The 14,024-nt window shown below is 54.6% G+C and overlaps 1 protein-coding gene across 10 annotated transcripts in view; it reads left to right on the top strand.

The window, feature by feature from the left end:
- CDC14A (cell division cycle 14A) overlaps positions 1-14,024 on the top strand; it is a 65,170-nt gene that overhangs the window by 31,535 nt on the left and 19,611 nt on the right. For all 10 annotated transcript variants that reach the window (XM_059675064.1, XM_059675061.1, XM_059675065.1 and 7 more), the window contains 4 exons: positions 4,330-4,396; positions 5,294-5,356; positions 9,947-10,034; positions 12,118-12,348. In XM_059675064.1, the coding sequence (XP_059531047.1) occupies positions 4,330-4,396; positions 5,294-5,356; positions 9,947-10,034; positions 12,118-12,348 (449 nt within the window). The remainder of the gene's footprint in view (positions 1-4,329; positions 4,397-5,293; positions 5,357-9,946; positions 10,035-12,117; positions 12,349-14,024) is intronic.

Below are 14,024 nucleotides of genomic sequence, written 5' to 3'. Positions count from 1 at the left end.
AAACACATCTGTGTGTGTGTGTGTGTGTTTAACTTTTAAAAAATATGTTTTTATTGACTTCAGAGAGGAAGGGAGAGGGAGAGCTAGAAACACCAATGATGAAAAAATCATTGATTGGCTGCCTCCTGCATACCCCACACTGGGGATCGAGCCTGAAACCTTGACTGGAATTGAACCTGGGACCCTTCAGTCGCAGGCTGACGCTCTATCCACTGAGCCACACTAGCCAGGGCTAAAATATCTCTTTACCTCAAATGCGGGAGCAGATGTTTGTTAGTGTGCACATGACCCTGTGCTTTCTGTGGCAGTTCATCAGGCAGTTCACTCTGTGCCTCAAAGGGAAAGTTCTCACCACGTTTTTCTCTGAGTCTCAAACATGTGGGAGCGACACTTTACGCTCTCTCCTGGCTTTCCTTTCCTTCTCCACTTCTCGCAGCGATGGCTGGCTGCCTCTCTGCTCCTCCTTGTTGATCTTTGGGGGGTCACGTCCCCCTCAACCCTCATGGGTCTTTGCTAACCCTCGCCTTTGATGCTTGCTGTGACGGGGAAATCGACATGCGTTTTGAAGAGTGAGGCGCGCCAGTTTCCCGAGGGTGGGAAATACACGGAAACACGGCTGATCTGGTCCCCACCGCGGAGCCCGTTCTCGGTGGCGGGGCTCCGGGCGGAGCTGGGCCACCGTGGGAAGCAGACTGTCAGACGTTCCCTGTCACAGTGGCTGAGAAGCACATGGCAGGGGACCCGGTAACAGACACAGGTGACAGGCGGGGGGTGTTGGCGGCCTGGCGGGGGAGGAACGAGGGTTTGCGGGCGTCATGGTGTGGACAGCCCACCAGTGCCGATGGGGCCCACAATTCCCGGTACTCACCAGCCATTCTCCGCGCTGGGGCGTGAGTGAGGGGCGCCCTTTCTCTTGGTATCTGTTTCGGAGACATCCCTTAAATTTAATTTTTCTACTGCTTCTCGGCAAAATAAATGCAAAAGCCATGAAAATAAATGAATGCCAATTATCCCATCCACTCAAGCATTCATGGAGTTTCTCCGCCAACAAATGTTTATGAGCTCACAGCCCTCCCCTGTCAGGCCTCGGTGGACTTGGGTCATCACCCCTCGCAGCGCCGAGGGCACCTGACCTTCGTGCTGGACGTCCCACTGAGCGAGACTCGCCAGGAAGGAGGGAGTTAGGTGGTCAAGCATGAGGGTGAGCTACGTTTGCATGTGGCTGTCTCCAGACGCCGTGTTGGGGGTCAGAGCCCCAGGATTTATTCTAAAGCAGAGATGAAAGATTAGAACCCGGCGTTTGGGGCATTACCTTATCTCCTGAGCCAAGGGCGGCCTCGCGTTTACCTGCTTACGGGGTAATGAAACCCGCTGTGAAGCTATCGTGACAGATAAAGGCGAGAGCTGGAGCCTTCCCCTGTGGGAAGGGGTGCAGATTCCCTGCCCCTGGTTGAAGCCAACGGGATTGCAGTGGTGCTTTAGGCAGGACGAGGAAAAGTTCAATACGCCCTCTTACCCCACTCAGCAAGTGTTTGCTCCATAAATACGAATGAATGATGCCTGGATGGATGAATGAATGATGCCTGGGTGGACAAAGGAATGACTGCCTGGGTGGACGAATGAATGAATGCCTGGGTGGACAAAGGAATGATGCCTGGGTGGATGAATGAATGACTGCCTGGGTGGACAAAGGAATGATGCCTGGGTGGATGAATGAATGACTGCCTGGGTGGACAAAGGAATGACTGCCTGGGTGGACGAATGAATGACTGCCTGGGTGGACAAAGGAATGACTGCCTGGGTGGACGAATGAATGATGCCTGGGTGGACAAAGGAATGATGCCTGGGTGGACGAATGAAAAGGTAAACCAGGAGTTAAGCCATTAAGCCAACACCTGGGCTGCTGTGAAAGCTAGGGAGAGTCATGCTTGCTGTAGCCACTGGTATATGATGTGAATCCCAGAGGCTCTTTGTAGCCCCTCTCAAGTGTCTGCGTTAAGATAAATTGTTTTCCTACCATGTGGCGAAGGGAGAGAAGACGGCGTGGACCATCGCCGTGTCCAGCTCTACCCAAGGAATAGCCTTTGGCCAAGAGGACGGAGGACATGGTCTTAGTGGACTGGAGGGACTGGGGGTTAACGCACAGAGGCGTTCCTGCGACCGGGATTGAGGTATTGGCTGCGGAGTTAACCGAAGTGGCCGTGGGCTGTCACAGGCCGCTTTCTTGGGACGAGCTCCAAGCTCCTCTGCGTAATTTACATATTTGTTTACCACACGTATTGGAGATCTGTTCTGTGCCCGGCACTGGGGCAGGTACAAGGAGACAGTGGTGAGTAAAAACGTGTAGATGTCGCCTTCTTGGGGACGGATAGAGGGAGAGGCAGGGAATCCAATAAGCCCAGCTTGCATTTGTGAGTCTGCAGCTGAGTCTAGGCGTGGGGAGAGGTACTCCGGAAATAAGGAACACCTTCTAGTCCTATACATATGCTTTTATTCTTGTTAAATACAATTTCTTCCTCTCTTTACTGAAGCAGTAGCTTTTAATCTAGGGTCTGTGGGGACAATTTGGAGATTCAGTGAGTTTGGATGATAAAGAGTGCTGTCTTTATTTTCACTAATTTGATAAGATGACATTCAATTATAAATATTAGAAATAATACAGTAATATTAGCCACATACATGGCTTTGTCCCACTAGAAATCACAGACATTTTTTATTCCATTAACCGTTGTTGCAGAATCTTAAGATAGATATTATTTATGTTTATTTCTTCTTAAAAATATAGTCCTTATCAGACCTGCTACGAGGCCTTGTTGTACATATTGTGGTATTAAAAACTTGTTTTTTATATTTTGATAACCATAAGTTTAATTGAGTGAGAGTCTTCTCTTATTCCTCTGTATTTTATTGTATGCATTTAAAACTTATTCTGAGATTATTAACTAACCAATGTCACCCCAATAAATTCAATAAAATAAAAATAAAATTAAAAAATACAGCTCAGGCTGAGAAAAGGGCGTGTCAGGGCTGACGTCGCATTTTAATTCACGGCTTAGCAACCATCGGTTCAAGTTACCTTGGCTGGTGCGACATAAAACTCAGGCGTATAGTCATCCCATGTGAAAGCTCTTACGGGTCACCTCCTCCCCTGGGAACACCCTGGCCCCGCCCCTGCCGCCCTGGGACCCGGGTAGTCCTGGCCAGGCCGGAGCGCTGCCCCTCGGCCAGCCGTGGGGGCTGGGCAGAGACGGGAGCCTCGAGGTCAAGTTGCTCGCCGTGGGCACGTTGGAGCACTGCGAGGCAAAGGCGTGCCAGCTCCTGCTCACTGGCCTGAACCTGATACTGGAGTTTTAGGTTCCGAGAGCAGGTCTGCTAAGTTCTCTAAAAACCTAAATAAAGGATGAAGCGCTCGGTGTTCAGTGCAGTAGGCGCCCCTCCGCTGCGGGGGCGCTCGCGGCTCCCGTGGGTCCCGAGAGGACATCCTTCTGAGGCGTGGCTGCCTTTCCTGTGGTTTGGGGGGCAGGCCGGGGGAAGGGAGGCTGGCACTTCGCCCATGAGCATAGCTGCTGGGTTCTGTGACCATGGGTTCTGCATCCCTCGCCCCCCCTCTGCCCTCTCGCAGTGCTCGCTCCTCTCATGACGATGAACATCTTCCTTAATAAAACAGCCCAGCCTGCCTGCGGGCTCAGGGCTGAGCGTCGACCTACGAACCAGGAGGTCACGGTTCCATTCCCGGTCGGGGCACAGGCCTGGGTTGCGGGCTCCATCCGTAGTGTGGGGTGTGCAGGAGGCAGCCGATCCATGATTCTCTCTCCTCACTGATGTTTCTCCCTTTCCTTTCCTCTCTGAAAACAATAATATATATAAATATAAATAAAACCGCCCAGTTCTATTATGCCCATTCGTAATGACGGGAGTAGTGATTCAGTAAGTGCCTCCTGAGTGCTGGGCGCTGTGGGAAGGACTTCTGTTCTTTAAGTGTCACCCGACCACAGTCCCACGAACGTAGCTGCTACTCTCAGGACCTTCGTCTCGCAGGTGAGAAGCTGAGACCACGGAGGTGGCGTAACTGGCCCAGGTCCCAGCAGGGCTGGGATCTGAGTCCGACCCCCGGGCCTCGGGCTCGGCCACCCGCCCCCTGGGGTACCGCGTCTCAGAAGTGCTGGGTGACGCCGTGGAGTGAGTCCCCAACCGGTTGCATCTGATGGGCCCCAGGCGCTGACCACGGCCGCCGCTGGGAGCCAGCCCAGCCCGTGCCCGTGGGCTTGGGCGTCGCACACAGACCGGCTGTTGACTGCCCGGCTAACGGGGGCTTTTCTGTGTTGACAGGGATGCTTCCTTCGGAAACTGCACGTACAACCTCACCATCCTCGACTGTTTGCAGGGCATCAGAAAGGTAACCCAGCTCTCCCGGCTGCGGCCACACGGTCGTTTCAAACGTGAAAAGGGAACCAGGCCCCTGCCCTGTGCCGCGGGGAGGAGAGGGCGTCGGGGCAGAAGGCTTCCGCTCCAACGACGGTCTGTAAATGGAGGCCGTAGGGCAGTCGCCGCCTGGCCGCCCTGTCGCTCCTTTCAGCAGCGGAAGGGGCGCCCTCCCATTGCAACTGTCCTGGGCAGCTGTCCCTGTCTGTCAGCTGTGGGGCCTGGGCATCAGCGCCATCGGCCAGATGGCCCGGCGACCCGGGCGGGAGACAGGAGTCCGACCGCTGCTCCCCCGCTGGCCTGGAGGACCCCATCTGGCTCTCTCTTGATGTTTATGCTTTCATTGATTTCAGAGAGGAAGGGAGAGGGAGAGGAACCTCAATGATGAGAGTCACTGGCTGGCTGGTAATTTCACTGGCCTTTGCCCACCCCGGTGTGTAGAATGGAGAGGCTAACCTGAAAGATGGGAGAATTTGGGGACACGTTTTAGCTATAACCTTGCTGGTATGTTGCATGTTGGAGACAGAAGTAATTTTACACACAAGTCACGTAAATGGCCGCGAAATGACCATCATGTAAATGACCGTCATGTTTTGAGTGTGTCGTCCCCTGTGAGACGGGCTCAGAGCACGAAGGCTGTGGGAGGAGCGGCCTCCTCCGGGCTCTGCGCGCGGGCACGGGGCGGCGCGGACAGGGGGCGGCGCGGGCACGGGGCGGCGCGGACAGGGGGCGGCGCGGGCACGGGGCGGCGCGGACAGGGGGCAGCGTGGACACGGGGCGGCGCGGGCACGGGGCGGCGTGGGCGAGGGCACCGGCGCCGGCAGGAGCCGCCTCCGCTCAGTGTGGAAACTGACCCCCCTTCTGCTTCCAGGGATTGCAGCACGGATTTTTCGACTTTGAGACGTTCGACGTGGATGAGTACGAACACTACGAGGTGGGTGCGCGTCCGTGTTTGTGGCTGTGATCACGCGTGGGTGGTGCCCGCGGGGCAGCCGGCGGAGGACAGCGCCCTGGCGTTTCCCCGGGTTGTCGGTGTCTCCTCTCAGCTTTGACTGGGAGCCATCACTCCGGTTTCGGGAAACGCCGGATCTCTGTATATTCTGCCGTCGAATCTTTATTGACAATTACTTTCCACCTTCCCGAGAAAAGTAATCGCACAGTTTGGTAGTGAACTTGTAAGTTACATTTATTTGAAAATCCGGGTTCTTTTGAAAACAAAACTGGACGTGTGCCTTGTAATACTTTTGCCGGCCGCATTCTTACTCGGAAACGCGGCTGCACCTGCTCGGGGGAAACAAGTCCAAAGGCTCGGAGGTCAGGCCCTCCCCACGCCCCCTCCCTCCCCTGCGCGGCCCGTCCAGGGCAAACCTGAACTAATAACCTGGAGCGGACACTTAATTAACCAAATGCCTCAAATATTTACTTTGCCTTAAGCTCATCAAGTGCCTGTCGTCCCAGCATGTTTGTGTTTATGGGATGCTCTCACTGTCAGCATTCTTTTCAATGACAGGGACATTCAGTATTTCTTTGCATTAGTTTCAGGTGTAGAGCATAGCGGTTTCAGCGGTTCTCAACCTGTGGGTCGCGACCCCTTTGGCGGCGGAACGACCCTTTCACAGGGGTCACCTAAGGCCATCGGAAAACACATATATAATTACATAATGTTTTTGTGATTAATCACTATGCTTTCATTATGTTCAATTTGTAACAATGAAATTGGGGGTCACCACAACATGAGGAACTGTATTAAAGGGCTGCGGCATTAGGAAGGTTGAGAACCACTGGGTTAGACAGTCGTACGTCATAAAGAAAAAAAGACTGAGTTCCGTCTCTTTGGTTTTCAGAAGTCTTTGTGGCGCTGTTAAACCTCGCATGTACATCTGTGATGGCTGTTCTCACATGTAATGTCGCATTTTCTTTAACGGGTGCCTTAGTTTGTGCTCCTGTAAGAAAAACACCATAGACCGTGTGGCTTACGCAGCAAACACTGATTTCTCTCAGTTCCGGAGGCTGGAGGTCTGGGATCGGGAGCGGGGAGGGGGGGCAGAGGGGGGAGGGGGGACTGGGCGTCTAGGAAGGACCAGCCCCCAGGCCATGGACTGCCCTCCTCTCCCGTGTCCTCAGGTGGTGGAAGGGGCGAGGACACTCCCTGGCCTCTCTTTTATAAGGGCACTAACTCCATTCACGAGGGCCCCATCCCCATGACCTGATCTCCCCCTAAAGGCCCCACCTCCTCGCACCATCACACTGGGGTTAGGTTGCAACGTGAATGTCGAGGGCCTGGGACGTGCAGCCTCCAGCCATGGAGCAAAAGGAGACGACAGTAGCACCTGTCCCGGGGGCTGCTCTGAGGCTCAGTGAGCTGCGCGCACCTGAGTGGCACCTGGCACAGAGTCACAGGTAGGTATGTACCCACTGCTGTCGTTACTGTTACTTGTCACTCCCACAGCTTCCAGACTCCGTAATGAGAGAATCATTGATTGCTTTTTAGTATTTAGTGTGAGTTAGAGTCCTTGATAGATGTTTGAGTGAAGGTTGAATGGTGCTTGTGCTGTCTTAGAAAAGACACCTGTTCGTAAGGAACCAACCTGTGGCTGTCAACCGCGGGCCTAGCGTCTCCGTCTTACTGTCCAGGACACTACATTGTCCATCACAGGAAGGCCGACTATCTCCCAGTTTGGGGCTGAGAGATGTATTTGCGGCCGTCACAGCAGTGGCCCACCTCACGGGCGCAGACGTAGTTTCTAGAACTTGTGAAAATTCAAGTGCTCAAGTCCCACGGTATTTCAAACGCACCGGGCGGGTTAGCTGTTCCGAAGAAACCGGGTGAATCTCGTGGACCGAGAATTCTATGGCAACGCGACGAGAACCACCTAAATACACCCGCCCTCGGAGCCCCGATGTTCCTTATCTTGGGGTGTCCTCCAGTGAGAGCATCTGGGTCTTCCCCCGGGAGCGGAGGAGGAGGCTTTCGGCCGGAGGGGCGAACTCGCCCATGGCCTCATCCTTGCTGAGCTGTTGCTTACCGAGTGCGTCGGGCAGGAGTCTGAGCCAGGTTCTGCTGCGGTGTGTGTGTCTGTTCAATGAGAGAGCCTGGTTTGTGTGGCGTTAACTGTTCTAACGGTGGTAAATATTGACATATGTGTACTTCACTCCGAAAGAAGCCCGATGTTCCTTTTGGAAGCTTACCAAACTCGGCTCTGTCACACCAGTCAGTTCACGTTCTGACTCATTTTCTTTTAGACGTGGATCTAAGACCTAAATCTCTTTGCTTCTCCCATCCACCTGTCCGGGCCACTGAGCATAGTTCAGTATTTCCCGCGCTTATCTCCTTGGGTAGGCAGGCTTGCAAACACGCTCTCTTGGCTCTGGGAGCGAATGTGCCTTCGTGAGGCCATTGTCTTGCCCGTCTGACGGGTATGAAAGGTTACTGTTTAACCAGGGGATGTCCGCGACCCAAGTAAACACACAGCCCAGTGTCCTGTCCAGCCCGCTGAGCGGTCAGGGATACGGAGACAGTAAACCCGTTCTCTTCCACTGTTCACAGAAGATGGGTGTTCGCCTTTTGAGGGTCAGAGCCTAGGTTTAATTTTGAAACTTTAAGTAATGTTTTAAGCTTAACACTTATTAGTTGGAGACTATTTGTTTGTTTTTCATTTTTACTGATTTCAGAGAGAAAGGGAGAGGGATGAGAGAGAATCATTGATCAGCTGCCTCCTGCACGCCCCCTGTAGGGATCGAGCCTACAACCCGGGCATGTGCCCCAACCGGGAATCAAACTGTGACCCCAACCATTGAGCCACATTGGCCTGGCAAGACCGTTCTTTTTAAGCAAGAAAATGTTCATCCTAAAGACTTGTAAAATGTATTTTAAATAAAATCTAATAATATTATATTGAAAATAAATTTACTTTAAATTATGTATTTTTAAAAAGAGTCGTATAGGAGATGCTTTAATCCAGTTGATGTGAACAGACAGGTATGCTTGGGATTTGGTGTGTGCACCCCTAACAGCACAGAGATGGTGGGGATTTTACTTAGGGCGTGCTAGAGAGAATACGTTTATTACGACGAGTTTAATGCAGTTCAGACATCCATAAGGCGTCTTGTCAGGCTTCGTTTGCACCTGGAGAGAAACGTGTGCATTTGAAACATGAGCCTGGTGGCGCCAGGGTTGGCTTTTCCTGGGGTGAGAGTGGGCAGAGTAAGTAACTAAGGTAGAGGTTCCCGCTTTCCCCAGGGCCCTGCTCCCACTTATTGAACACATACAAGCCCCGGCAGACCGCGGGGTTCAGACGGTATCGACTCAGGTGCCTGCCGTCGAGTCTGCTCCTCCTGGTGACGGAGCGAGCCTTCTGTGTGGGGAGCCGTGGCCCGGGAGAGAACACTCCCTCCCCTGCCTGGTAGCTGTGCACGGAGCCCTGTGGGGGCCCTGAGCGGGCGGGGTGGGGGCGACTGGGGCCTCCACGCTGGGACGGGCAGTGGGGGTGAGGTTGTGGGTGGGCCCAGAAAGCAAACGTGAAGCGGCGCTAACACACACCTTTTGATGCATCGCCCACATGTGTCCCAATCGCCCGCACAACCTCAGGTGCCCCAGCCCTGCCCCCGTGGTCCCCGGGTTCAGAGGCCACGGGGAAGGGGGCGGCGGGGAGGGGAGGAGGAGAGCATGGGCAGTGGGAGGAGGCTCGGCCCTTCCCTGGTCTTCAGCGTTTTCTCGGGATCCTTAGCGTGTGGGGACCAGAGGCCGAGACCTGGTGATCCCCGTCAGCCCACAGGCATGTCCTGTTGGGCTGTGCGGCATCTAAAGGCATCCTTCCAAGGGCAGATGTCGAACAGAGAGATGTTGGGTGACCGTCCCGTCAGAGGGTGGGCCTCATCCAGCGCTTTCCTGCAGGATGGCTCCTTAGCCAGCGCTGAGGCCGAGGCCGGCCTCCTCCTGCCTGGCCCCTGGGGCTGTTGGGTTTGCAGCCGTGGCCAGAGCCCCTGGCGGAGTCTGGGTTGCGGTGTGACCCTGAGGGTGGGACCAGGGTCTGTCCCTCCCTCCTCCTTCTAAAAATCAGTGTTGACAACAGCTGCCCCACAAAAGTGTGTGCATCATAACTCTGATCAATTTGTAGATTTTAAAAAATGGCTTAAAGTATGTATCCCATGTTCATGGAAAGTGCGTATATTGTCTGTTTTCTCTGATTTCCCTTTATTTATCGCTGGGACAGGCAATGTTTGTTTGGATTCCTTTCCATTGCAGAGTGGCCAGGAAACAAAATTCTTTTAAGCAAATTTAAGAACATTTTTAAAAAGTTTTACACAGTCTAGGGAAACACTTTTCTGAAGTGGATTGAATTCGTAAGTACCATTTTGCGAATCGATGCATGTTTTTATTTTAAACTGTTACTTTGTCTTTACATATGTCCAGTGAGTCTAGAACAAGTAACATGAAAGCGACTTTCTCCGTAAGGGTTTCCTAAGTGGTGTAAGAATTATAACATATTTTTCTTTTCTTTTTTTTCCTCACAAAATTCTCCAGCGAGTTGAAAATGGTGACTTCAACTGGATTGTTCCGGGGAAATTCTTAGCATTTAGTGGACCACATCCAAAAAGCAAAATTGAAAATGGTAGGTTTTTCTTTACCACCCAACGATGTGCTTCAGACCGTCTTTAATTCCTTCATTTCCTCCAATAATCCTTCCTGTCGGTGATATTCTCCAGAGAATTTCGTAATTTGGAAACGGAATAGTAGTAACTCGTGTGCTCGATGCCACCCTTAGGGGTGAAGGCATGGCCACTGCTGTAAGACCAGCCGATGGTCAGGGGGTCAGTGGGGCTCACTGCCCCGACCCAGGTGTCAGAGGAGACCCCGAGAAACAGGCCATCACCCCCTGAGAGACGCCTGCTCCCCTCAGTGTAGCTCCGGGTGCTGGGTGCTGGGTGCTGGACGCAGAGTCTCAGGGCCACAGAGAGCACGTTGGGGCCACTTTGGCTGTGGGGACGCAAGAGCCGCTGTGTTTTGGTTAAAGACGCTGGGATCATAAATGCATAATTTAGCGGCAGACCGCAGCATAGTCTGGATTTCAAATTTTCTAAAAACAAAACAAAACAAACACCAAACCACCCAGAACCCTCCGGGGATAATGTTTTTCTCATTTATGTTTTAAAAAAGGAAGAACAAAAGCAGAGAGAGAGAGAGAGAGAGAGAGAGAGAGAGAGAGAGAGAGAGACAGCGGAGGCGGGGAGTCCCACTCTCCGAAGGTCAGCCTGCCCCTTTAAGGAGAGAGCAGGTGGGGAGCCGGGCAGGTGGGAGCCAGCCAAACCCCTCACGGGCCGCACCCCTCGCGCCGCCCTGTGAGCTCCTGCACCTCTCTGAGCGGGGCTCCCCCTCTATCGGGGGGGGGGGGGCAACACGCATTGCAGGCACGCAGTGAGGATTAGAGATACTGTATCCAGTGCTCTGCACACGATAGGTGCTTATTAGGGAGCAGATATTCAGATTCCGTGTTTATCACGGATGAGCCTAATATTTTATTTACTTCATTGGCCCATTTTGCAGTTTTTTACTTTTAATAATGACTGGGGGGCCTAGTCATTGGACTCTGCTGTTATTTAGTTTCCTGACTTCCGATGAGGGAAGAGATGAATGTTTAAATCTCTCTCAGCCCGAAAGTTCTGGTTTGGTAGCTCCAGGGTCCTGCCTGTGCTTCACTGATGCCAGGGCACCATCTAGCGGCCAGACGGAGAAGGGCAGTCGTGCATGGCGCTACCACCAGTCCCCGAGAGCATTGATAGCACCCCAAACACTGTGAGAGCATTGACAGCACCCCAAACAGCTGTGAGAGCATTGATGGCCCCCCAAACAGCTGTGAGAGCATTGATGGCCCCCCAAGCAGCTGTCCCCAGCCATAGGATATTGCCACTGGCTTTGGGTATAGCTCACTGAAACACTTGTGGTCTTTAAGAAACCTGCTCACCAACTCTAGGAAGTGGAGACCCAACAATTAGCCTCAGGTTGGTTCTGGCCGGAAATCAGCCCCAGCACAGCCCGGAGCCTGACTCCAGGGCGCAGCCGCTGCCTCTCTCCTGCCTGCTCTGTGCAGGGCCAGGCCCTTTGCAGGCCTCGGCCTGGCTAATCGCAAGGTTCAGTGAAGCACTTCGCGTAGCGCCTGGTCCATAGCAAGTGCTCAGTGCACGTCGGCTACGATTATCCTCATTCTTGTCGTTACTTCAGCGTCCTGTTGCCATAGTTGGTGACGTCAGTGCCCTTTTCTCAAAAGAATGATGATTTGGGCCAATAAACCGACGAGGAACACAGGTGTGACTTTCCCGATGGGAAAGCAGTTGTCCTCTGGTGCCTGTGTGAGTCACTTCTCTACGTGGAAGATGGCAAATACGCTCTCTCACCTCTTTGCTCAAAAGTAGAAATTGTGTATCTGGGCTGTGGGTTAGTCAGGCCTGCCTCTCAGATCTGCCTGCCTCCGTGGGGTGACCTCGGCTCAGTGTACCCCTCGGCTCGGCTGGGGGGTGGGCAGGCGGAAGGACCAGCTCTGGCACGTGAAGCCCAAGAGGCACTGATGGGAATGATGCTGGGAGTCCCAGCCCCGGGGAAGGCGGGGGACAAGGCTTAGGAAACAGCCAGGATCCCAGGGAGAGAAAGGGGGGATCCCCCGGGGTCCCCCGCTGTGCTGACAGCCCCCTCTCCTCCAGGTTACCCCCTCCACGCCCCCGAAGCCTACTTCCCTTACTTCAAAAAGCACAACGTGACGGCCATCGTGAGGCTGAACAAGAAGATCTACGAGGCCAAGCGCTTCACGGACGCGGGCTTCGAGCACTACGACCTCTTCTTCATCGACGGCAGCACGCCCTGCGACAACATCGTGCGCAGGTTCCTGAACATCTGCGAGAACACGGAGGGGGCCATCGCCGTCCACTGCAAAGGTGCGCGCCCGCCAGGCCCAGCGCCACTGCGTCTGAGGAAAGGGGATGCAGCCTGTCGGCACAACCCCTTCCCAGGAAAGGGCTTGGATGTGGGTGCCAGTGGCCGTGTGGCCTCCCGGGTCCCCTCGCTTCCCAGGCGCCTCCGTGTGGGGCCGGGGCAGCGTCTGTAGGCTGGCAGGGCACTTTTATTCTAATTGTTGAAGACTTTAAAAAAATATATGTTTGTATTGATTTTGAGAGAGAGAGAAAGGGAGAAGGAGAGAGAGATGGAAACATTGATGAGAGAGGAGCATCATTGGTCGGCTGCCTCCTGCGCGCCCCCCACTGGGGATCGAGCCTGTGACCTGGGCCTGTGCCCTGACCGGGAATGGAACCCGCAACCTCTCCTTTCCTGGTCGACGCTCAGCTGCTGAGCCATGCGGCCGGGCAGGCGCCGGCACACCTGTCAGGAGGCGAGGGCTGGTTGGTCCCTCTCTCCCTCCTGGAATCGGCCACCCCTTTCCTCCCTCCCCACCCCCTGGGCTGATGCTCCCTTTCATGCCCCAGATGTCAGGCCTGCCCCGTCCGCTCCTGCCTTTCCCCACGGCCTCTGCATCATGGAAATGCGCGTCTTCCCAGCCCGAGGCCAGGGCACGGCAGCCCCCGGGAGTCACCGGCGGTTGGCTTGTCTCTGAGTGAAGGGCAGGACTTGGTTGTGTAAAGGAATCTCTCGTCTCGGGGGCGGGGGCGGGGGGGGGCGGGCGTGCTGGGGCAGGGTCCTCCGGGTTGTAGGGTTTAGCACAGAGCAGTGCAGGCCGCCCAGTGAAAGTTCAGTTTTAGATAAACGACGAGAATTTTTTAATGTGTCTCAAATGTGCACGGAACGTACGTGCTGTATGTTCCCTGCAGCCGTGTCCGCTGCTCGGCAAACAGAGAGAACACATGCTCGGAGCCGCTGAGGCCGGTCTGTGATTTCCCTGCAGAGAGAAGTGCTCTGGCCCCCCTGGGCTGGGCTGGGCTGGGCTGGGCTGCCCCCCCCCACTCCCCGCTCCCCACGTGCAGCGTCTCCGAGCGCCACTGGGGGGCGCTGCTCCCGCACCTGTGGGGTTTGGTGCTCAGGGTCTGGTCCATGTGGGGGCTGCGCTGCTGGAGCTGCTCTGGCTCTGACAGTGATGAAACGCCATCCGGGGCTGCTGCTATGTTTAAGATGTGAGTAGGTGGAGGTACTTTGCTGAACATGTGAGAGCAACGGAGGCTGCCTCTGCAGGGACCTGGGAGGGGGGTGAGCGGCACGCGGCCCCCATTTAGATGGGGCTCCCACGTCAGGCCAGTCCACCGACAGGCCCCTCCCTCCCGTTTCCCGGCAGGATGGGGCCCGAGGGCAGGCCTCCCTGCCTCTTAGGGGGGTCTTTCCTTCACTCCTGGCGGATTGCTGCTCTCCCTTCCCATCAGGTCACGCTGGGGGGCGGGTGTGCCCCGGGTGTGGCCCATTCGCAGCCTAACTGCCTCGCCCTCGCATTTTGGTCAAGATTGCCCAGCACGCCCTGGCCAGGCAGCTCAGTGGTTTGTGCGCCGTCCTGATAGGCCAAGGTTGCGGGTTTGACCTGGGTTAGGGCACATTCAAGAACCCACAAACGAATACATCAATAAGCGGAACAGCAAGTCGATGGTTCCCTCTCTTTCTCTCTCTCAAATAA

Source organism: Myotis daubentonii, chromosome 18 (genome assembly GCF_963259705.1).
Source record: "Myotis daubentonii chromosome 18, mMyoDau2.1, whole genome shotgun sequence".
Taxonomy (NCBI): domain Eukaryota; kingdom Metazoa; phylum Chordata; class Mammalia; order Chiroptera; family Vespertilionidae; genus Myotis; species Myotis daubentonii.
This window is presented reverse-complemented; position numbering and strand designations above follow the sequence as displayed.